Source organism: Arachis hypogaea, chromosome 17 (genome assembly GCF_003086295.3).
Source record: "Arachis hypogaea cultivar Tifrunner chromosome 17, arahy.Tifrunner.gnm2.J5K5, whole genome shotgun sequence".
Lineage (NCBI taxonomy): Eukaryota > Viridiplantae > Streptophyta > Magnoliopsida > Fabales > Fabaceae > Arachis > Arachis hypogaea.
In genome coordinates this window covers 1,159,192-1,180,083 of record NC_092052.1, presented here as the reverse complement: position 1 = coordinate 1,180,083, position 20,892 = coordinate 1,159,192, and the positions used below count along the sequence as shown (strand labels likewise).

At 32.8% G+C, this 20,892-nt stretch overlaps 3 protein-coding genes across 3 annotated transcripts; 1 reads left to right on the top strand and 2 right to left on the bottom strand.

Moving 5' to 3' along the window:
* Window positions 1-6,649: 6,649 nt before the first annotated feature.
* Window positions 6,650-9,597, top strand: LOC112765201 (chaperonin-like RbcX protein 2, chloroplastic). The gene is made up of 5 exons (XM_025811087.3): window positions 6,650-7,329; window positions 8,036-8,127; window positions 8,910-8,967; window positions 9,094-9,159; window positions 9,266-9,597. The coding sequence occupies exons 1-5, from the start codon at window positions 7,039-7,041 to the stop codon at window positions 9,386-9,388; spliced, it is 630 nt and encodes a 209-aa protein (XP_025666872.1). The 5' UTR covers window positions 6,650-7,038; the 3' UTR covers window positions 9,389-9,597.
* Window positions 9,598-9,665: 68 nt separating this feature from the next.
* LOC112765199 (uncharacterized) lies at window positions 9,666-14,040 on the bottom strand. Its single transcript, XM_072223069.1, has 9 exons — window positions 13,369-14,040; window positions 12,267-12,986; window positions 11,928-12,023; window positions 11,760-11,843; window positions 11,361-11,595; window positions 11,116-11,276; window positions 10,732-11,010; window positions 10,478-10,637; window positions 9,666-10,034 (listed from the first exon to the last, which is right to left on the bottom strand). Exons 1-8 carry the CDS (start codon window positions 13,687-13,689, stop codon window positions 10,587-10,589), a joined length of 1,947 nt encoding a protein of 648 aa, XP_072079170.1. The 5' UTR covers window positions 13,690-14,040; the 3' UTR covers window positions 9,666-10,034; window positions 10,478-10,586.
* An 825-nt stretch (window positions 14,041-14,865) lies between these two features.
* On the bottom strand, window positions 14,866-17,675 carry LOC112765200 (uncharacterized). The gene is made up of 3 exons (XM_025811086.3): window positions 16,872-17,675; window positions 16,599-16,693; window positions 14,866-15,760 (listed from the first exon to the last, which is right to left on the bottom strand). Exons 1-3 carry the CDS (start codon window positions 17,523-17,525, stop codon window positions 15,112-15,114), a joined length of 1,398 nt encoding a protein of 465 aa, XP_025666871.1. The 5' UTR covers window positions 17,526-17,675; the 3' UTR covers window positions 14,866-15,111.
* Window positions 17,676-20,892: the final 3,217 nt, after the last annotated feature.

Below are 20,892 nucleotides of genomic sequence, written 5' to 3'. Positions count from 1 at the left end.
TTCAGGTATTTGGATCAAATATATTCAACCCAGACAGTGTCATGTGGGGTAAATAGAGAATTAACATTTTTGTTATAAAATTTTCTAATATTATATTTTTTGGTGTTCAAGTAGTGGAAAACAAACAGGAAAGGAAGGATTAAAGGAGAAAAAAAAAGGCAGTATCAATTTATCATCAGTCAGCAGACCATACACATTAAATAAAGAAAGCTTTTTTCTTGATTTAGTTGTATTGGTATCATTTGTTTTTTATTTAGATTAAAAATTAAAAGTATGTAGGATATTATTTCACATGTAATCAACTGAGGGTTCAAACATTGGATTCCTACAAAACAAGTTGTATTTCCAAAATCTCTCTCTCTCTCTCTCTCTCTCTCTCTCTCTCTCTCTCTCTCTCTCTCTCTCTCTCTCTCTCTCTCTCTCTCTCTCTCTCTCTCTCTCTCAAATGAATTTTAATTTACAAGAGGAGCAAATACTCTTAACTTAATTTTAGAATTATGTTGATAAGTTTTTTACAACTTATCATAGGATTTTATTAAAGGAAGTGAATGCATACATTTGACTCGACTACTTTATTATGAAATTAACAAGAAATTGGGCAACCTCGGATTCTAGAAAAGTTATCACCCACTTGATCAAACACATATTGCCATTTCTTTATAATAACAATACATGAAATCACGAATAATTGTTGTCTCTTTAATGTTTGCATGAGTGGACATTCATAGGTAGTATGGCACTTGCTGCTAGGCACAAACTACAAAGCTTTATTGGTACCATATATGCAATAAAAATTTTAGCTTTTGGAGCAATTTACAAGTGGCGTTTGTATATATAAAATGTGATTCAAATTTTTTTATATTTATTTAAATAGATAAATAAATTGAACATTTAACTAATTTAAATTAGTTATTAGGATTTATTATTACTAGTTTTATACTCTTGCATATTATATGACAAAATGATAGAGAATTTTAACTAATTTAAATTGATCTAGTGATTAATTTAAATTAGTCTAATAATTAATTTAAATTAGTTATCTCAATTTGAGTATGTAATAATTTATTAACTAATAATAAATTTTTTATTAAAATTTAGATTTACAACAAATTAATTCTTAATCCATTCAACCGACCAATGCCATAAAAAAATGTTGGAAGATTTCTTGAGATTCCCTTAACTAAGGACATATTAATGGACAGACCCGCACGAGGGCCCATTTCATTGGATTCTTACAGAAAATTATGTGGGATCTGAGCTCACATGTTCTGACACACCTTAATTAATTAATTAAATGTGATATGTTTAGGAAACAAGGCCAATTTTGTGTTGTTAATGAATTAGTATTTAAATTTTGTCTAATTTAATTTTTTTGTAATTAATTTTAATTTTTTAAAAATTATTTATTTTTATATTTTTTTAAAAAAAATTAATTTTAATTTTTTTTAATAAATAAGTATTACTTTTTAGACATCATAGTAGATATTCACCAGAAAACAAATGGCTGCGTTCACACTGCGCAGTCAAAATAGCTTACTTTGCTTAACAGACTTAACGGTAACCGTGTGCCGTTATTTTACTATTATTTTTCAATTGTGTTTTTGTAATTTTTTTTATCAAAGAAAAAAGACTCAAACTCGCAACCTCTTAATTAAGTATGGAGAGACTATGTCATTTGAGTTATAACTCATCGCTATGTTTTTGTAATTAACATCAGCGGTGGACCCTAATATAACTTTGATGCATGATCGTAGGGATTGATCGATACGTTGAACTTACCTAATTAATATTAAATTAAATATTATAGACAAAGACAAACAACAATAATGCCGCCGTAGATTAATGAGTAGTGGGATTTAGGCTTTCCAACTACAATTTTCAAACACATTAATATTCAATAATCAAAATCATTATTTATTTTAAATTGGCATACAATTTTTTCTATATGTTGTAATATGTGTAAAGAGAAAGCTAATAAACATCTGTAATATTTTTTATTTGGAGAGTGCTAAGTAAATAACGACTATTTTAAACAACATAAACAACCACCAATCAAATAAAAACACACTACATTTTTAAATTAATCATCTAAATTTTAATATTAAAATAACCATCCGTACACCTAGTGAAATGAATATCCAACATGTTTATTATTCACATTATTTAATATTTTCATTATTTACTTATACTTTTCATTCTGATTATACAATGTAGCTAGTAACTGTGTTGGCTAAAAACTTCAAAACTTAAAGTGATTATCATCATATGTGTATAATAGTGCATAAGAGAGAATTAGCAGAAGAGGAGATTAATACAAAAGGAAGCGTTTAATCATACATAAACAGAGTACAAGAGAAAACTATGGAAAAAACTCGTATTTAATTGTTTTCATATGAAGTTGATAGTCGAAATCGGATAACAATTTAAATAAATCTGTCAAATCAGCTGATGGTTCTTGACTATCAACTTTATTTTCCTAATACTGATTAGCTAACCCTAATTTAAAAAGTTAGAACACATATATATCTTCTGGTATTGCTAGGATTACTTTATATAAATTAAAGCTTAATTAAAAAAAATAAAAATATGAATACACCATTTAAAAAAAATTAAAATAAATCAAAATCAAAATCCAGTTGTATAGATATAGAGCCACCCCAACTAAATTTAGGGGGTGAAGATAATAATAATAATAATAATAACTTTGTTCCTAAGATGATGAACAACTCCAAAATCCAAAGATCTCTCAAAAAACATAGTCTAAAACTAATAAAATCATGCACTTAAAAAATATCATGATGATGAAGGGCCTTGTATACATATATCACTATCTATGTATATCTATATATATATATTGTAATAATTTAGAAAACAAAAGGAAAAGAAAGATCTGTTGATAGTGCAAGGCAGAAAAAGACATCATCAAGGTCTTGTGGAGGTTGAAAGAATGATAATGATTTGCGCAAAGAAGAATTTGTTGTAAGAATCCTTGGCTTCTTTGGAGGAGGAGGGCATGTTGAAATCTCTGGTATCCGAAACTTGTCACCTTTTGGAGTTGAGCAAACACTGCTGCTACTAATTACCACCTCTGAATCTGAATCTTTGGATGAAATCAAGTAGCTTGTTGACTCATGCTTCTTCTTCAAATTGCTTCTTCTTCTTCTTCTTGTCTTTCTTGTCCTTCCAGAAGGAGCCATTTTCATAGCTTGTGACAAATTAGAGATAGAGAGAAGAGAAAAAGGTTATGTTAGTATTGATTAGTCAAAAGAATCGGTAAACATGCAACTATATATATATAAAAGCTATATATACGAAGTTAAGCTCCAAGACACTTCTTAAGATTGGGGATGCGATAAAGACGTTTACGTGTCACATTGTCACATTATTATTGAACGTATTAATGAACCGATTATTTTTAAATTTTTTAATAAATTTGAATAAAATTGATTTTTTTATTACAATAACAATAAATTCAACTTTTTTTTTTTAGGAATTTAATTATATTTTTTAATTTTTAGGGATTTAAATGTCTGCAAAACAAAAAGTTAGGGATATATTTATTTTTTTATCAAAAAATTTAAAGATATTCGGTTTAGATTATATAATTCAATCGGATCAAATTGGGTCTAATAATTGTAATGCAGACCATTGGATTTATTATTGTTACTATAATAAATTGATTTTGTTCTAGTTTATTAAAAAATAAATTATTAACCAGTTTAATAAAGATGTCCAATAATAAAATGACACATATAAACGTTTTTTAAAAAAAAGACATTTTAAGTGTGTTTATTAAAATGGTCTCCCTTAAGATTAGCGTTTTAATTAAAATTGTCTTTAAGATTTTAATTGTACTAATTATATTTTTAAGGTTGACAAAAGTATACTACGTTAGTCTCTAACTCATTGTTAACAACATGCTTACGTGGCTTAAAGACATAAATTGTTAGTAATACATGTTATTTCATAGTTTGGTCATATGTAATGATATAATGACGAATTAATTAGTGACACATAATATATTGATGTAGAATAAATATATTATTGACATCTCAAAAGAGAATAAATATACTTATTTAATAAAAATAAAAAATAAAAATCATATCAAAATTTAAAATTAGGATAATTTTGATAATGTGTATATATAATATATGAACTTTGGCTTACTATAAAACATTGATTAAAAGAATAAATGATTTTTTATTTTTCAACTAATATATTAAATGCCTTAAAATTTAATAAATTTACATTTATTTTTTTTAATAAAAATTTTCTTTCTCTTATAACTTTAAGGAAAAATAACTCATGGAAAATCCAAATACATGATTTATCAAAAAAGAGACCGCCAAATTCATATATGTGTGTGCTTTTTTAAGCACCCTCTTAAAGATTGTTAAAAAAGCGAATCTAAAACACATTTACCCCACTACAGATACTCAAGGCCTTGGAATTTTGATAAGAAAATGCAAACAATATGATGATGCAAAAAGTGGGAGAGAAATAAAGATCATTCAAATATTTTGGGACCCTATATTATTAGACTTTTTATTGTTAGTACCCTATATGTGTATTTGTATTTCAACATATATTTTATACTAATGATTGACTTTAATAGCTGATTTTGGTGTACACGTAACCTTAACTAATTAAATTTTATTGGGATTTCACCAATGATCTGACCAAAAGCATTCTCACGTCTAAAATTGCTTAATATCTATCCCTCGTACCAAACGAAAGTTGATAACCCCATTAAGAATCTACTACTTTTGTTTAATTGGGATGGTATAATTCAAAATTCTCCTTAAAAAAAATTTTGAATTTCAGTTCTTCATTGGAATCATATATTGTTTTTGTATTTTTTAGGTGATACATTACGTTTTTTATGATTATATTACAACTTTCTTTATCTTTTAATTTGTATACGATAATAACGTGGCCCAAAAAACGTTTAATAAAAAAATATTATATATATACTAAAAATTAATTATTATGTATTTATAAATATTTATATATGGTGATTAACATATTTTTAATTTAAATAATCAATCAATAAAATAATAATAGAATAATTAAATTTATTTATAATAGTATATTAAATTTTTTTTATAAAATACTAACTATATATTTTTATATACAATAATTAATTGATATAATAACATAATTTTAGTATACAAATAATATAATTAAATACTTAATGGTTAAGATTCTCATTAGGTTACGGATCCATTAAAATATTTTAGTGGTTCTTGTTCAGCCATTTTGTGTAACAAATTGATTACTCATATTATATGTACTAAATACTAATTGATTCATATGGAGTTGAAAATTAAGAGACTAAGAGGGGTTTGGCACAGTTCCTGTCGTATAGCAGTGGATCCCTTTGGTTTGTCTTTTTAGAGTAATACTAAATCTTAGCTTAATGAACCTTGTCAGCCACCACCATGCACTTCAAATTTTTTAATTGGTTCGTCATAGAATCCTAGGAGCTGTCTTTGCACTTTAAATTTATGAAACCCAACATCTCTAATATTCAGAGCCACCATGATCAAATTGGCATTTGAGGAGCTTAATATCTTGCAAACCGATATCAATTTTCAGTCATACATTCATTTAAAAGACTGTAGACTATTTATTTTGAATTCTAGATTAGGCATTATGCCCCCTATATACAAACTCATTACTAGTTTTTTACATTGTCCAAAAAATATTAGCTAACATTATTATAAGGTAATCCACTCTTTTTTTTTTTTCCCTACCATATTCTTTAGTCTAACGGGTTAAAAATTAATTTATCATAGATTAGAGCTTTATAAGACAGGATTCAAATCTTCTGATATTTGTTTAAATAAACTAGTGAGTTAACTACTAAAATGGTTATAAAATTTTTTTTTTCACGTTATCTTTCAACTTAACAGGCTAAAAACTAATTCATCGGAAATTTGAGTTCCATTTAAAAGTTTGCCGTTGGTCAATAGGTTGTTCTATACATAAGGTGGATTCGAACTTCTAACACTTGTTTAACCAGACTAGGGGACTAAAATGATTGTTATAAGATTAAGCTTTTTTTTTTGGGAGGTCAAGTGGATTGGACAACTTCCAATCCTAAGTACCCAGATGGATTGGACAATCTCCAATCCTAAGTACACAATACATCTACATATTCCTCACATATTTACCAAATTTTTTTCTCTAATTGTAATCTCTAAAATTTGAACCCAAGACCTTTAAAGTAGGGAGGGAGAGATATGCCATGTGAACTCAAGTTCATTGGCTTATAAGATTAAGCTTATTCACCCAAAGTTGTGAATTGGCCCATTAATCCAGGATTTTATATATCCAGTGTCGCTTGGGCTTATATATCCGGCCTGTTAATGGGCCTTAGGTGCTTGACCAAAAAAGGTTATCAGATATTAGACCATTTCAAAAAAGTCCAATAAAAATACTGCAATTCAAAAAATAAATAACTTAAAAAAAAGAGGGACAAGATAAAAGATTTTCTGAGCCATTTTATCATCAGCCAGTAATGACTCGAGAAAAAAAAAAAAAAAAAACATCAGAATCAGAATCTATGGACAAAGACAAAGATTCAAAACCGCCACGTGTCCATTCAGAACCAAACTGAATACCCGTCGAACTGAGTTGGCTCTCTCTCCTCAACCCATTTGGAAAGAACACAGAAACAAACAAAAAGTCAGAGGCTAACGTTGATTTTCAGTTCTCAGCTTTTTATTTTTCCTCTCCGAAATTTTTCGACCTCAAGTTTTCGTTTGGTTAAGGTTCACACACTTCAAAAATCCCACCTTCTTCCTGTTCCTCCCTCGTGTTCCTTGCTCTCCACATTCTCTCTCCTCTGCATGCTTCTTCTTCTTTGACTTCAATAGCTACAAATTTCCAATTTTTTCGGATACCCACGATTCTTCCCTTGTTCAAAATTAGTGGGTAACCATCAAGTTTCCAACTTGGACTATTTTCCGCCATAATTTTCAAGTGGGTGAGTTTTGGAGAAACTTTGAAGTTTGTGTTGTGGAAGAAGAGGATATGGTGAGTGCTCTAAGTGTTGTGGGAACATCGTTGGTGGACTCATATCTTTGCGTGGATGCTCTTCCCACAACCACCACCATTACCGGCGGTGTGAATGGTAATAAGCAGTGTTTGGTGAGGCGTGGGAACAACGTGGAACTGAGTAGTTCCTTTGTTGTTTATGGGGTGAGAGAGTGGAGGCTCTCTGTTAATAGAAGCTTCAAGAAGCAGCGCAAGGATAATCGGAGAGTTGCAATTGTTAACGAGCTTGGTGGTCAATATGAGGAGACTTTTAATGATGTTAAAACGGTAAACACATAAATTCAATATGATTGTGTGGATCATATATGAACAGTTTATATCCATGGTGCCATTTTTATATTTTCATTTCAGATCTATTATTTGGTGTTAGTGATGAAGTTAGTCATGTTATTTCAGATCACTATTTGATGATTATAGGTAGCGTTTGTTTTGAGGTACACTAACATTGAGATTCAGTATTATGTTTGTTGGCTCAAAGACTGGTATTAAAATTTCTATCTCTGTACCTAAAATTTCAGTATTTCAGTACCTCCAAAATGTGAGGACACAGGGGAATGAAATTTTTAGAAACAGAGACTGAAACTTTAATAACATTTTATACCTAAAATACTCTCATTTCAATTAATTAATTCTAATTTTATCTTTTGTACAAATTAAATTAGAGTTTCATTCTTGTTTTAATTTCTGCCTCCCATTTTGCGCCAAACAGAATACTGTGATTTATTTATGTCTCTGTCTCTTAGTCTTTGTCTCTCAGTCTCAGTCTTTCAGTCTATGTCTCTCCACCAAACGCTCCCAAAAGATGTTGCATACCATATGTAGTTTTATACTCTCCTAAGACAATTTCATTAACATTGATATGTAAATGCAATTTCGGAGGTTCATACAATAATAGTCAATAAGTGTTTTAATATTATACTAGATGTTGTTGCTTGTGATCTTATATTATCTGAATTCATGTGTTGGGATACAGCAATTACTCAACTACTTCACAGTCAAGGCAGTGAGGACGGTGCTTCAGCAGCTCTATGAGATGAACCCACCTAAGTATAGGTTTTTTTATAAGTAAGTGAAATTCACATATGTTGTATCAAGTATCAACAATAGTTTATTGAGTAAATAGTCAAACTAGTCCTTAAAAGATTACTCATTTTTCAAATTGGTCCCTGAAAGATTTTTTTAATTAAATTCGTCATTTAAAATTTTTAAATTAGCCATGTTAGTCTTTCTGTCACTTTGTTTGCTGATAGTGTCAAAATTTGCTAATATAACACATTAAGTGACATCTCAACATATATCTAGGAGTCTTAATTGACTATTAACATGATTAGTTTATGAAATTAGATTAAATCAAAACCTAATTGAAGAGAAAACTTGAGGCATTGGAATTCCTTAATTTGGAGTTGATTTGATCTAATTTCATAAATTAATTATGTTAATAGTCAATTAAGACTCCTAGGTGTATGTTGGAGTGTCATTTAACACGTTACATTAGCAAATTTTGACACCATCAACAAACAAAGTGACGCAAAGACTAACATGACTAATTTAAAATCTTTAAAGGACGAATTTGATTAAAAAAATCTTTCGGGGACCAATTTAAAAAATGAATAATCTTTTAGGGACTAATTTAACCATTTACTTATAGTTTATTGACACTAGAATATAGTTGAATTGTGTTGTGACAAATTTAGAAACTAGTTCAACATGAGCTTGTGTTATTCTAGACTCTTAGCTTGTTGGAAACTATATCACTTTTTACAATCTCATAGTAATGTTTTGTTTTTCTCGTTATTAGTATAATAATTTTGTTGACCAAGTCTTACTCATGCTTATAATGTTGGCAGTTTTGTTGCAACAAACGAGCCATCAGATGGGAAACGTTTTCTACGATCCCTCGCCAAGGTAGTCTTTGATACTCGAGTGTCCATAGAATTTTCAATCTAACATGCCATTCTTGTGAAAATTGCAATACCAAATCACAATGTGTAATGTAATTTTTTGTTTTCCCTTTTTGGACCAATTTGATAGGAGCACCAAGAGCTAGCTGAGAGAGTGATGGTTACACGGCTTCACCTTTATGGTAAATGGGTCAAGGTACTAATAATGGAACTCAGAAAAGTAGTTATATCTTTCTTCTTGATTAAAAATGGCCAAGCTTAAGATTTATAATCTTTTTTTATTTTTCATTATTGTGGTGCAGAAATGTAATCATGCTGAGATATATGAAGACATATCGAATGAGAACTTGGAGTTAATGAGGGAAAGGCTCATAGAAACTGTAATATGGCCTTCGGATGACACTAACACAGAAAAAATCGGCTGATAAGTCATGCGTCAGAAAATTTCATATTATGTTTTTCCTGCCTTTGGCTTCTTCCTAGTCTCTTCTAGGGTATAGTTTATAGGTTTCAGTATCAATCACTACTACTTTCTGTAAGCTGTGAATATGTCTACACATTTTTTAAATACATCATCTATTCTATTATTACTAAGAGAGTTTGGAATGAATGATTTTTATGAATTGGTTGAAAATCTTCAAAGTCTATTATACGTGCCCATTTTCAGGTATGTAAAGGGGTTAACTAAGAACAAGATAAATGTGTAGTAAATTTGTTGCTTATATTTAGGACCTACTTTGTCGACCAATAACTAGAGATCAAGCACATAACATCAATCACTACTTACACATAAAAATACAATTCTACTATTTGGCAAAATAAAGCAGAACCAAGGATGAAGCTGAAACTTGAAGCTAAGTTCTAAACTTGACATTTACTACTCATATTGTACAATACTAAAGCCTGTCGATCTACTTGGAGCATCTGACTTAGAAAGAGAAACACTTGGAGTAATTAACAAGAAAATGAAACTTGGGGGGCGTATCCTGGTTGGTCAGGAGTGCTAACAAAATTGAAACCTTTCACACTGCTCTGACTTGTTCAAAAATTTAAAGAAATAATTTGATTTACCTGCAAAGGGAAACATGGGAAAAGCAACAACGAATTTGGAATTAGAACATCAAAATTCCATTATCGGGAAGAAACTTCAAAGTGACAAAATATTAAGAAAACAGAGATTGAGAAACAGATAAATCTTGATCCCGGATAAAAGTATTCTTGGCACTAAAAATACAAGAGATAACAATAAACTACTACAAACACAACAGAATAAGCAGCTAATCTGAAATCTCTATAACATGCTCGCTTAATGTACAAACATTGAACTTCCATAAACTTTACAACAGATCTTTCATGTTATTAAGTACTATACACCATAAAAGGATAAACTAAACACTCCGATATCAAAAACCAAACAGTAGTCAATGATTCCAATTTTCAGTGGCATATATCTAGAAAGAAGATTCTACGACAGACAGTAAGCAAGTCATTGAAGAACATCTGCTGAAACATACCATATCCGAAGCTGAGGTTGGATACCCCCCTTACATATAATGTACTAGAGAAAATAACTCTATCAAGACTTTCTTCTTTGCTTCATCAAAGGGCTTTGCATGGAGACAGTTAACTATCACCAAAGGTAATAATCTGCCCAAGTGCATGTCTTGCGCGAAGCTGCACCAACAGAATAATAAAATTTACAAAATGACTAAAAGTAGTTTAGAACAAATGCAGTAGGGAATAAAAGATGAAATAAAAATTTAAGGACCTTCACATCCATGCAAGAATCATTGGCCATCCTCTTGATTTGAGAAACTACACCAAATTTACGCAGTTCTACAATCCGACCAAATGCACCAGGACTTGCAGGAAAAGTCAAATTGACTATGACCCAAACAGCAGATGTGCGTAAACGACTGTCACTGCTGTGCAAAAACTGGCAGAAGAAAGAGCGAGACCCATTTTCTGCTGGTGGGAAGAGTAGTTTCATGATAGCTTCTTTATGAAACTCATTCCCGCTTGCAACATTGCTGAGCACGTACATCCCCTATGTAGGCCACACAACTAATTAGATGCATCACAAAGTTAATATAAATACCAATGGTTGGCTAAAATATCAACCAACGGCTTTAGTTTCGGAAGTTTCTCCAACCTGTATCAAAATTTCGGTTTTTGAAGATTTCCGAATTTGCCTTCCAACAGCATCCAGGATGATACCTTCTTCAGCAAAAGCGTATTCAACACAGTCCATACACCCATCAACAACATTTCGCACAAGAGCCAGCGCTTGTTCTTGAATAGAAGGCTCAGGATCTGCAGAGTATACAGAGAATTAAGAACCAATTTTTTTGGGAGGTGCCAATTCAGAAAATATTAACTTTCAATGAGGATCATTACCGCAAATAAGGCTAGCTACAGAAGAAACCGTCAGTTCCATAAAAATTCCTTCCTTACACATCTTATCTGCCAGAAATACCATGTTTCTCAAGGCCCATACAGCATTTAACCTTAAAGATGGATCCATTGACTTTGTCAATTGAACAAGCTCTTTAATGCCTCCACATTGTACAAACACTGACTTATGTGCTGTAAAGTCAACCAGAATGTTGCTGATAGCACCAAGGGCTGCAACCTGGAAGACAGCATAGAAAGAACTTTGGCTTACTAGGTTAGAAAAGGACTATATCGAAGAATCTCACTAAATATTGTTAGTAAATAAGCATGACTTCCACAAAAGCAACGATGTGCTTGAGATAAATGCCCATGCTAGATCTAATTAAATAAATAAACGCATACCTGGACAGAAGTAGAAGGATCAGAGAGGAGTCGAACCAACGGAATGACAATTCTTTCGTTCATAAAATAACCTACACTCAAATTCTGAATGACATTTTATGAGAATTCAGTTATAGGAACTACATAGCATAACACAAATTGAGAACCATATCATGGTAAGTTGCATACCTTGATGGAACGAGAGACACTTTTCAAGCAAATGCAGGCTGCAGTGCGTACATTGGCATCATAATGGGTTAAAGCATCAACTAGTAGATTTAACATCTGTGTTCAGCCAAGAGAGAAAATAATGGTGGGTTTAGTATCTAGATATGAAATTTACCAGTGCAACTCATATCATAACTCCATGAAAATATGAAATTGGAAGAAACACAAAATTGCTTATAATTAATTCAAACATGTTCACATTGACATGCTAAAAAATATCATCAACATAACAATGCATTTCAATAAACAGGTTACTAGCAATAAATGAGGTTTACTATTAATGCCCATGAAATAACAGACCTGTAACGAAAGAAACTTAGACCTGCAGCACTCCAATTTAGAGCAAAGATCAGCCAAGGCTAGAAATATCCCTTCAAGACGTTTGGGATGTGAAGGACAGTCTTGCAAGTGATTGTAGAACTTATCAATTGCATTTCCCTCAAATGCTAACTTCTGCAAATCTTCCTTCTCAGCAATTAAACTCAAAAAGGCAAATGGAGCTTCATCTCCAACTTGACCAGAATCATCAAGGAGTTCAAGCAGAATATTTATCAGTTTGGTTTTGATTCCTGTGTCTTGAAGATGGTAAGAAGAAGCATTCTTAACACAAATCAGGCACAAGCAAGCTAGTAATCTTGTCCGAGAATATTTGTCTTTACTTAATTCAATTACAGGGCTCAAAGCTCTTCCACCTCTAAGGTCGACAAATTTAGAGACAGCTTCAGAATTGTTTTTAACTATCGCAGCTATGGACTCCAAACTAGCATCTCGCTGGCTTAGAGAACCATACAGAAGGCTGATGAGTTTGTCCAACACACCAGCATAGCATAAGATATTCTGTTCTTCACCTGTCTCGCACGAATGAATAATAATGCTCGCACCCAGTGCAGAAAGACTTTCATTCTCGCTTTTCAACAGTAAAAGCAGGAACTCCAAGTTCTCTTCCTTGAAAAAATCATATTTTGGGGCCAATTTTGATTGATAAATCATTCGTAGAGAACGTGCAGCTGCATCCACAACCTGAAATCAAGTGTACAAAGGCCAATCAGATGGCATTGGAGATTAAAATATTAATAATCGCACTCGAAATATTTCTAATAGCTATAGAAGTAGCAAGAACAATTAAAGGAGAAACTGATCACTAAATACCATAAGAACACTCCAGAAACTAAATTGAGTTCAAAATATGCAATTCATTATTCTCACACAAGCTATTTCATTCCTACTATCAATGCATTATCATGATAAAAAAAATAACGGTCCAAATCAGCGTAACCAAGCAAGTACCATCACTAATCGCAACCTAACGATCAACCTAACAATTCAGAGCATTGCAATTTCATCGCAATCTACAATATCTGGCAAAACAAATGATAAGGAAAGAAGAGAGAGAGAAATTGACCTTGTCATCGGAGGCAGAGAGGAGCCTGATCAAGTGAGGGAAAGCTCCGGCGTCGAGGACAGCACGGACACCGGCGTCAAGGCCACAGGCGAAGCTGCCAAGCGCGGCGGCGGACTGTACAATGAGGTTGGGGTCGGAATCGAAGTCGGCGAGGGTTGCGGCGACGGCGGGGACGGCTCCGAGCTTGATGTATGAGAGTTTCTTGGTGCGGTTTCCGATTATGTGGTTCTTCAGCTGCCGGATGGCTTTGAGCTTGATTTGACCATCGGAGGAGGCGAGGCGGTCAAGGATGAGATCGGAGGAGGGGCGGGACGCCGGCATGGCGGTGGCGGTGGTGGTGGATGCGGTTGTTATAGTCGCCGGCAGCGGTGGTGGAAGCTCATGCACGGCGGAGGAGAAGGCGCAAGAAGTTTCACATTCCACAACCACAATGAGAGAGAGAGAGAGAGAGAGAGAGAGAGATTTTATTTATTTTATTTTATTTTTTTTACTAATTAATTTTTGAGGGTTTGGTGCTTTTTTTGTTTGGATGATAAATGATAATATAATAATAGTAGTGAGAATAGGGTGAGAGCTATGTTTTGAACTTTTGATGGCAATAAAAGGATTGGAAATTGGAGAAAGGGAGTGTTTCTATTTTCTTCACTTATCTCAATTTAGAAGGTGGCGCCCTTTTCTTTCAATTTTCCGCTCTTTTTTTTTCTATTTTCTTACTTTTTTATCATTATTTTTCTGTCTTCAGCTGCTTTTTTTTTTTGGTGACTAACTTGTGCTGCATTGCTTGATTTGTGAGCAGATACAACCATGCTAGTTATATAATAAAATTAACTATCAAAATTAATCACAAAAGATATATATAATAAAATATAAAATACAATTAGATTATACATATATTTGTATACATAACATAATGATTGATTTTAATGTATAAATAATATTTTTAGAGCAGATATTCATTTTTTGCAATTTTTAATTAATTTTGGTTTTAAATATTAAAAGACTAATTGGGCCTTCAAATACAAAGGAGTTCGCACAAACTAAATAGCACAATAACATTTCATGCCAAGGCAATACCAAAAAAAAAAAAAAACATTTCATGCCAAGGTGGTAGAAAAAAAAATGATTCATAACAAGTTAAGTTTAAATTAGATAGTTTAGTTCGTATGGAAGTGCCAACCTAGAGTTGTGTTTAAAGCTTAAGTAAACAAGTACCATTTCGAAAAGATTAAATTAATAAAAAAAGTAAAAAATAAAAAATAGAAAACATGTTTGCAACGTTGTTACAGAGTAAGGCCGAAGACAAATAGTTGGGTCTAGAGAATGTAGCTTGGAAGCATATAATTGGGGGAAAGAATGAGCACGCAACCAAATTTGTCTTCTTGTTACGCGACTCAATAGCCCCAATTTGCCAATGCCACGTAATTTTAAAAGATTGTGAGGATAATTTTCTTCGTTCATTGATGCCGTGTTGACTGTTGAAAGTGGTAAAAGCTAAACTTTCTAACATGGTCAGATCAAATGATTAAGCATTTCACCAAGTAATAAAATTACATACAGATACAGCAGCATCATATGGAGGATGAAGATATTTCAGTTCAACCAAGAAAAACTGCTAGTAAATCCCAATATCAAACAAACACAATGTCCTTTAAAACAAGAAAGAAAAAATATTGCTACTGCAACCTAATAATTAGAGACTTGCTCACATACTTACAAATCCATCCAAACTAGAGTTCATGTTTTTTAAGAGACCGTGGCATGGACATCGTCTTCTTCACCTTCCCCTGTTTCGCTGAACATGTACTGATTCTGATACTCCATCAAGTACTGCGTTGATCTTTTGACATCCAAAAATAGATGGTAAACACGGTTTATATCCTCCAGCTCCACTACTTTCCCCTTCCTCTTTTGGCATGCCAATGCAGCTGCTATGATGAGATGAATGGCATATCTCAAGGATGTTTCAACCCCAATTTTGGTTAACAACTGCTTCGCACCTTCAGCCATTTCTACATCTTCCTCTTGGCATCTGATATCCAGAATTTTGCGAATCTCTTCCTCCGTGTAAGGTTGAGTAGAGATGATAAGCAGACGATCAAGCAGATCAATGGGAATCCCATGAGGGGATTTGTAATTGGTGCCTCTAATATTTGTTATGCCTCTGTTAGTAGCAACAACTAATATAGGAGCCATCTCATTCTCCAGAGCTCGATTTAGGAAGGAAAAGCATTCAATATCAAGCATGTGCACCTCATCAATGAAAAGGACACCAGGCACGATCTCTGCCTTTCCTTCCTCTCTCCACTCTGCTACTTTGGTGTCAATTTGTTCTCTTACTTCAGCACGAATTTCACCTGTATCACCAGTGAAAAGAGCCAGAAATCCCTGTGTTCTGAAAATAAGATAACACAACCAAATGTTAGGAATAACTAAGAAAACAGGAGTAACAAGCTTTGTCACAAGTTGAAAGAGAGCCTCCTTCAAAATCCAAGGAGTTGCAGGATCCAAACATAGGATACATAAAATCTCAATACTCAATGCCTTTTAGCAGAACTTCATACCAGTTAAAAGTAGATTGACAGAACATATAGAAAAATGGAAAACAATAAAATAAAACACTTACCTAAAAGAGAAAAAGGAATCCCAATTTAAAATTTTATTTGGAAGAGAAAAAGGAATCCCATTCCCAATTAAGATAATAGTCTTTAATATACTTGCATCTCCTAGGTTGGAAGAAGGATGGCCAATGATCGTGATGCTAGCCCATAAACATTAACCATATGCCATGTAATGCATCTCTCCTTGTTAAGTTCAAATTCCCCCTCCATACACCATTTTAAACCTCAGCAGTTGCACCTACATTCACCCTAACTAAAAGCCTCTGACAGAGTATTGTTCAAACAATGAAAGTAGTAAACTACTCATTAAAGAGAAAAAATAGAGGATATCCTCAAGAATAACATAGGCTGACTCTAAACATTCTACATAATATGCATCATACTGAACAAGATTCTTACTAGTGTTGCCTACAAAAATTCCTATGAGGCAATCATCAGCTGGATTAAGACAACGCATCACGATGATATTGATTTTTGTTTTTGCTTAAACTAGGGCTTGTATTACACGGCAATCCTTCAATCTAAACCTAACTCTAAATTAAGCACAAGCATTGCCACATAACAACGAGCTTGAACAAAAAGTAAATCACTTCAGGTGTGTAAGTAAAGTACCTGCTATTAATAACATCAATCTCATGAAGAGTAACACAATGCACGACCTCCTTGCGCTTCTGCAACTCCCCATCAGGACACTGCACGAACTTCACCTGAAAACAGAAACACTCATTCCATCACTAATCATCTAAGAAACTAACTTCCATAACAACAAATAACCAAGTACACACAACTACTAATGCTCTCTACTGCATACTACAAAAAACGCAACAAACTGAATAACTAACTCTATATTAGTTACAGGCAGTTTATCTGTTACGAGTTAGTTACCTGAGGCCCCATGGCGTCGAAATCCCTAGACCTCGAAAACGACCTCCCAAGCTTCGTGATCTTTCCAGAAGCCTTGTCAATGGCAATGACGTCACCGCTGGTCACCTTCTCCTTCCCAAGGGCCTCTATCATCTTCGCTCCCAAGTCGTAAACAGTCTCCATCTCCGTCGTCTTGAGAGTGAGTTTGCCGGACTTAGAGGCGGCGCCGGCGACGGCAGGACGGTCAATCTGGACCTCAACGACCTCACCTTCGATGACCTCAGTCTCCTCCTTAATGCGAACACCAATGGCCTTACGGAACGCCTGTGTCAGCGCTTCGGTCTTCGACATCTCGAGGGAGAAGAGCTCGCTGCCGGCAATCATGGCGAACGGTGTCTCGAGGCCGAGGGACTTGGCCATCCCCATGGCTATGGCGGTCTTCCCGGTTCCAGGTTGGCCTGCGAGAAGGACAGCGCGGCCGGCGATCTTGCCGTCGCGGATCATCTGGAGGATGACGCCGGCGGCCTTGCGGGCCGAGGTCTGGCCGACCATGCCCTCGGAGACGGCGCGAGGCTCGAGAGAAGAGTCGAGACCAAGGCCTCGAATGTGAGAGTGAGCGCCTATGCGCTCTATGCGGGTCAAGTCCCGAGACTCCGACAACTTCAGCTCCGCCATGGACGCAGGGTGGTGGTGGCGTTAGGGTTTTAGGAATTTGAAATGCGGGTTTAGGGTTTCTGTGAAGTGCTGAGCTGAGCTTAGCTGAGCTTAGTGGATAATTCACAGTTCACACTACAAGGTACAAGCTCCACGCTTCAGGTTCGGCGCGTCTTTGTCTTTGCGTTGCGCCGTTTTTAATGTTATGGGCTTTTTGTTTAAGTGGGCTGGGCTGGGCTAGTCGAAATGGTACCCTTTAATTTTATAAAGAATTTAAACAAGAGTTGGGTTCGAATCTTGCATTGTGCATGCAATAATTTATTGGCTAGTCACAGACCTTCAATAGAACTCAGATTTGTGACAGATTAATCCTTAACCTGTTGAGTTGGGAAATACTGTGAACAAAAAAATTAGTTAGCATGTATTGCAAAAGAGAATTCTTCGGCAAAAGAATAAAATTAAGTGAACAATAAAGATTTTTATAAAATTTTGAATGAATATGTACATTATATATGATAAATTCTTATTGGTGAATTATTTTAATTTAAAAAAAAATAATTTTTACTCTTCACCTTAACATTATCCATTACAAAATTTTATACTAAAATAAATTAATTTAGTTTGACTAAATAGTTAATTCACTCGTTCATTTAAATAAATGCGAATGATTTGAATCACATTTTATATATACAATAGTCTATTAACTAATAATAATTACATATTCTTAAATAAAATTTTATTGTGAATTCTTAACCTACTGAATTTAAAAATTATCGTGATAAAAAGTAAATGAGATGTTTTGTCCAACAAAATATAACATAATTACTTTACACATAAGTACCACATCTCAGGTTGATGTCAATGGAGATCTTACCCACGACAGCACGATGCGATTGATAAATTGAATTTGGGCTACAATATACACAAATATATTAATAAGTTAGTATACATTGCAATAATTGACAAGTTAAATTAAAGGGCTTGCTCTGAAAGATTAATTATCAGTGTAAGAGCATACTATACACTTGTCTTAGATGAGTTTTTCCAACTCACCAATTATGATGACTTTCTCTTGTCACATTTGTTGTTTTACTTTCAGCTTTCATCTTCCTATAAGTTGCCACGGTTCTCTGTGTTTCTAGCTTCTAATTATAACGTCTTTCTCTAGCTGCAACGTTTTGTATTTGAAAAATATTTATCTAAAACTATTAAGATGTTTTCATTTTTGTACATGTAATCGTGACTTTGAAGTTGACGTATTATGACATATTAAACTTGCTTTTGGGGGTTCCACCTTATTATCATAGGAGACTATGAAAGTGGAAATATATTTCTTAGCTTCAAACAAAAGCCGGTATCAGAATTATATATGAATGAGGAAACCATAGGGGATTAATGTAGGATAAGAGGGAATGGGCCCACAAGAGCTTCGATGATATTTCGTGTTGACTTTATGTTTGGATCTTGATGGGGACCTACACGTGTCATTCTTTCCCTAACTTGACGTTGCCGCCATAAGGTTTAGTACTTGTTAAAGCACCGAAATGTGTGAATATATAATTGTGATGTGTGAACACTAAATAGATTAAGGAAAAGTATAGGCAAATAATAAAATTATTAAATAATATAAATAATAGATATATTTGATGTTTAATTTATTATGTATGTGAATGGTTATTTTAATATTAAGATTTAGATAAATAATTTAGAATACAGTGTGTTTTATTTGAATAAATAATTTTTTACATACAAGCATTTTTTTATACAAATCTTTTATATTAATGTGCTTCGAATCATTACTGTACGTTTTTACTGCACGTTCTTCTTTTTTTTGCTGCACTTTATTCTTTCTCTTCATCTTCTTCTTCTTCTTTTGTTTCGTTTCTTGCCTTCTCTTTCTCCTTCTTCGTTTACGTGCTTTTTTCTCTGTTTTCTTTATTCGTTATTCTCGATTTTCATTGTTTTTTGACATCAAGCTCTGAAATCATTTTTGAAGAAGAAGCAGCAAAGATGAGGAGGAGAAAGAGAAAGAGTTCTGAAATATGCATAAGGTGTACTTCAACGAATTTTGGGTGTATTTTTTAAATCCTTTAGGTGTATTTTTGTAATTCTTTGGGTGTATTTTTATAATTCTTTGGGTGAATTTCTGTAACCGTTTGGGTATATTTCTGTAATCCTTTAGGTGTATTTCTGTAATCGTTTTAGTATATTTCTGAAGTTTCATTATCTTCAAATTTGGCAAGAAACTCGTTTTCATGGAGAAAGAAGAAGAAGAATCGTTCATAATGCATGGTGAGTAGGGCGCTTTGGAAACAGGAAGTGGGAGTGGTTGAATAACGTACGTTTATTTACTCTTGAATGTGAAAATGTAATGCGTGTATTTTGTTGGGCTTGTGCCAACTTATAAGATTTATAAACCAAAAAAACTTGTATATATAGCAGATTTCTATTTAAATTGGACTAATTTTAAGACCTATTATTTATTATTTATATTATTAAAAAAAAACATTAGTTACCTAACATAATCCTAAATTAAGTAAATATCCTAGTCACCAAAAAAAAAAACATCCTAAAACTCCCTGCCTTTAGTGAATTGGTGAACACATGGATAGATTTGTTTGACACTAGATCCGATTAATAATCTGTAATCAATAATTTGTCATGAAATTATTTATATCAAAAATTTAAATTTATAATACAATATAAATGATTATATTTTTAATAAAAGTTTTTTTTAGATTTTATTTTATTTTTGTATATACCTAATTTATTAAGGATCAAATATTAAAATTTTTAAATATAAAATTTTAATATTATATTATAAAATTATTCATTTCAAAAATTTAAAATTTAAATTAATAAAAAATATAATATAAATAATTATATCTCTAACACACTCAAAACATTGTTAAGATCATTAGTCTATTTCATTTTTCAGTTGTTACTATCACACATGCACTACTAACTTCAAATGCTCCATGATGGTTTATATTTGAAATATCTTCACTCAGATATTTTTTAATTATCAAAAAGAAAAATATTTTCATTCTGAGGTTGTATTAGACTAAGTTTTTAAAGACCTTATTGTGAATTCCTTTTATAAGTTTATATAGCTATAACAAAAATTCGAATTCCAAGTTTCCAACACATTGTTACCAATTTACCTTTTGCATAAGAGTGATTTTGTTAATTTGCGTAGTTTTGTAGCCTTGATAGCAAATATTTTAAAAAGAAGGACTTATTTATTTTATATGATTTTTTCTTATTTTTCTTAATTCTTATTTATGGTAAGTTCCTGATCCAGTGGCGGAGCTTGAATCAAAATTTTAGAGGGGCCAGATAGAAGATAATTGTCAGATGCTTTTGATATGGACTCATTTAAGATAAA

Bases quoted from the DNA above. Each gene is read 5' to 3' on its own strand.
- LOC112765201 (XM_025811087.3), top strand. From the start codon at position 7,039: ATGGTGAGTGCTCTAAGTGTTGTGGGAACATCGTTGGTGGACTCATAT. The intron at 8,128-8,909 runs GTAAGTGAAATT...TAATGTTGGCAG, and splicing joins AAGTATAGGTTTTTTTATAA to TTTTGTTGCAACAAACGAGC. The intron at 8,968-9,093 runs GTAGTCTTTGAT...CCAATTTGATAG, and splicing joins TTCTACGATCCCTCGCCAAG to GAGCACCAAGAGCTAGCTGA.
- LOC112765199 (XM_072223069.1), bottom strand. From the start codon at position 13,689: ATGCCGGCGTCCCGCCCCTCCTCCGATCTCATCCTTGACCGCCTCGCC. The intron at 12,024-12,266 runs GTCTGTTATTTC...GGCTGAACACAG, and splicing joins CTAAGTTTCTTTCGTTACAG to ATGTTAAATCTACTAGTTGA. The intron at 11,011-11,115 runs GTTGGAGAAACT...TGGCCTACATAG, and splicing joins AAACCGAAATTTTGATACAG to GGGATGTACGTGCTCAGCAA.
- LOC112765200 (XM_025811086.3), bottom strand. From the start codon at position 17,525: ATGGCGGAGCTGAAGTTGTCGGAGTCTCGGGACTTGACCCGCATAGAG. The intron at 16,694-16,871 runs GTAACTAACTCG...TTCTGTTTTCAG, and splicing joins TCGACGCCATGGGGCCTCAG to GTGAAGTTCGTGCAGTGTCC. The intron at 15,761-16,598 runs GTACTTTACTTA...TCTTATTTTCAG, and splicing joins ATTGATGTTATTAATAGCAG to AACACAGGGATTTCTGGCTC.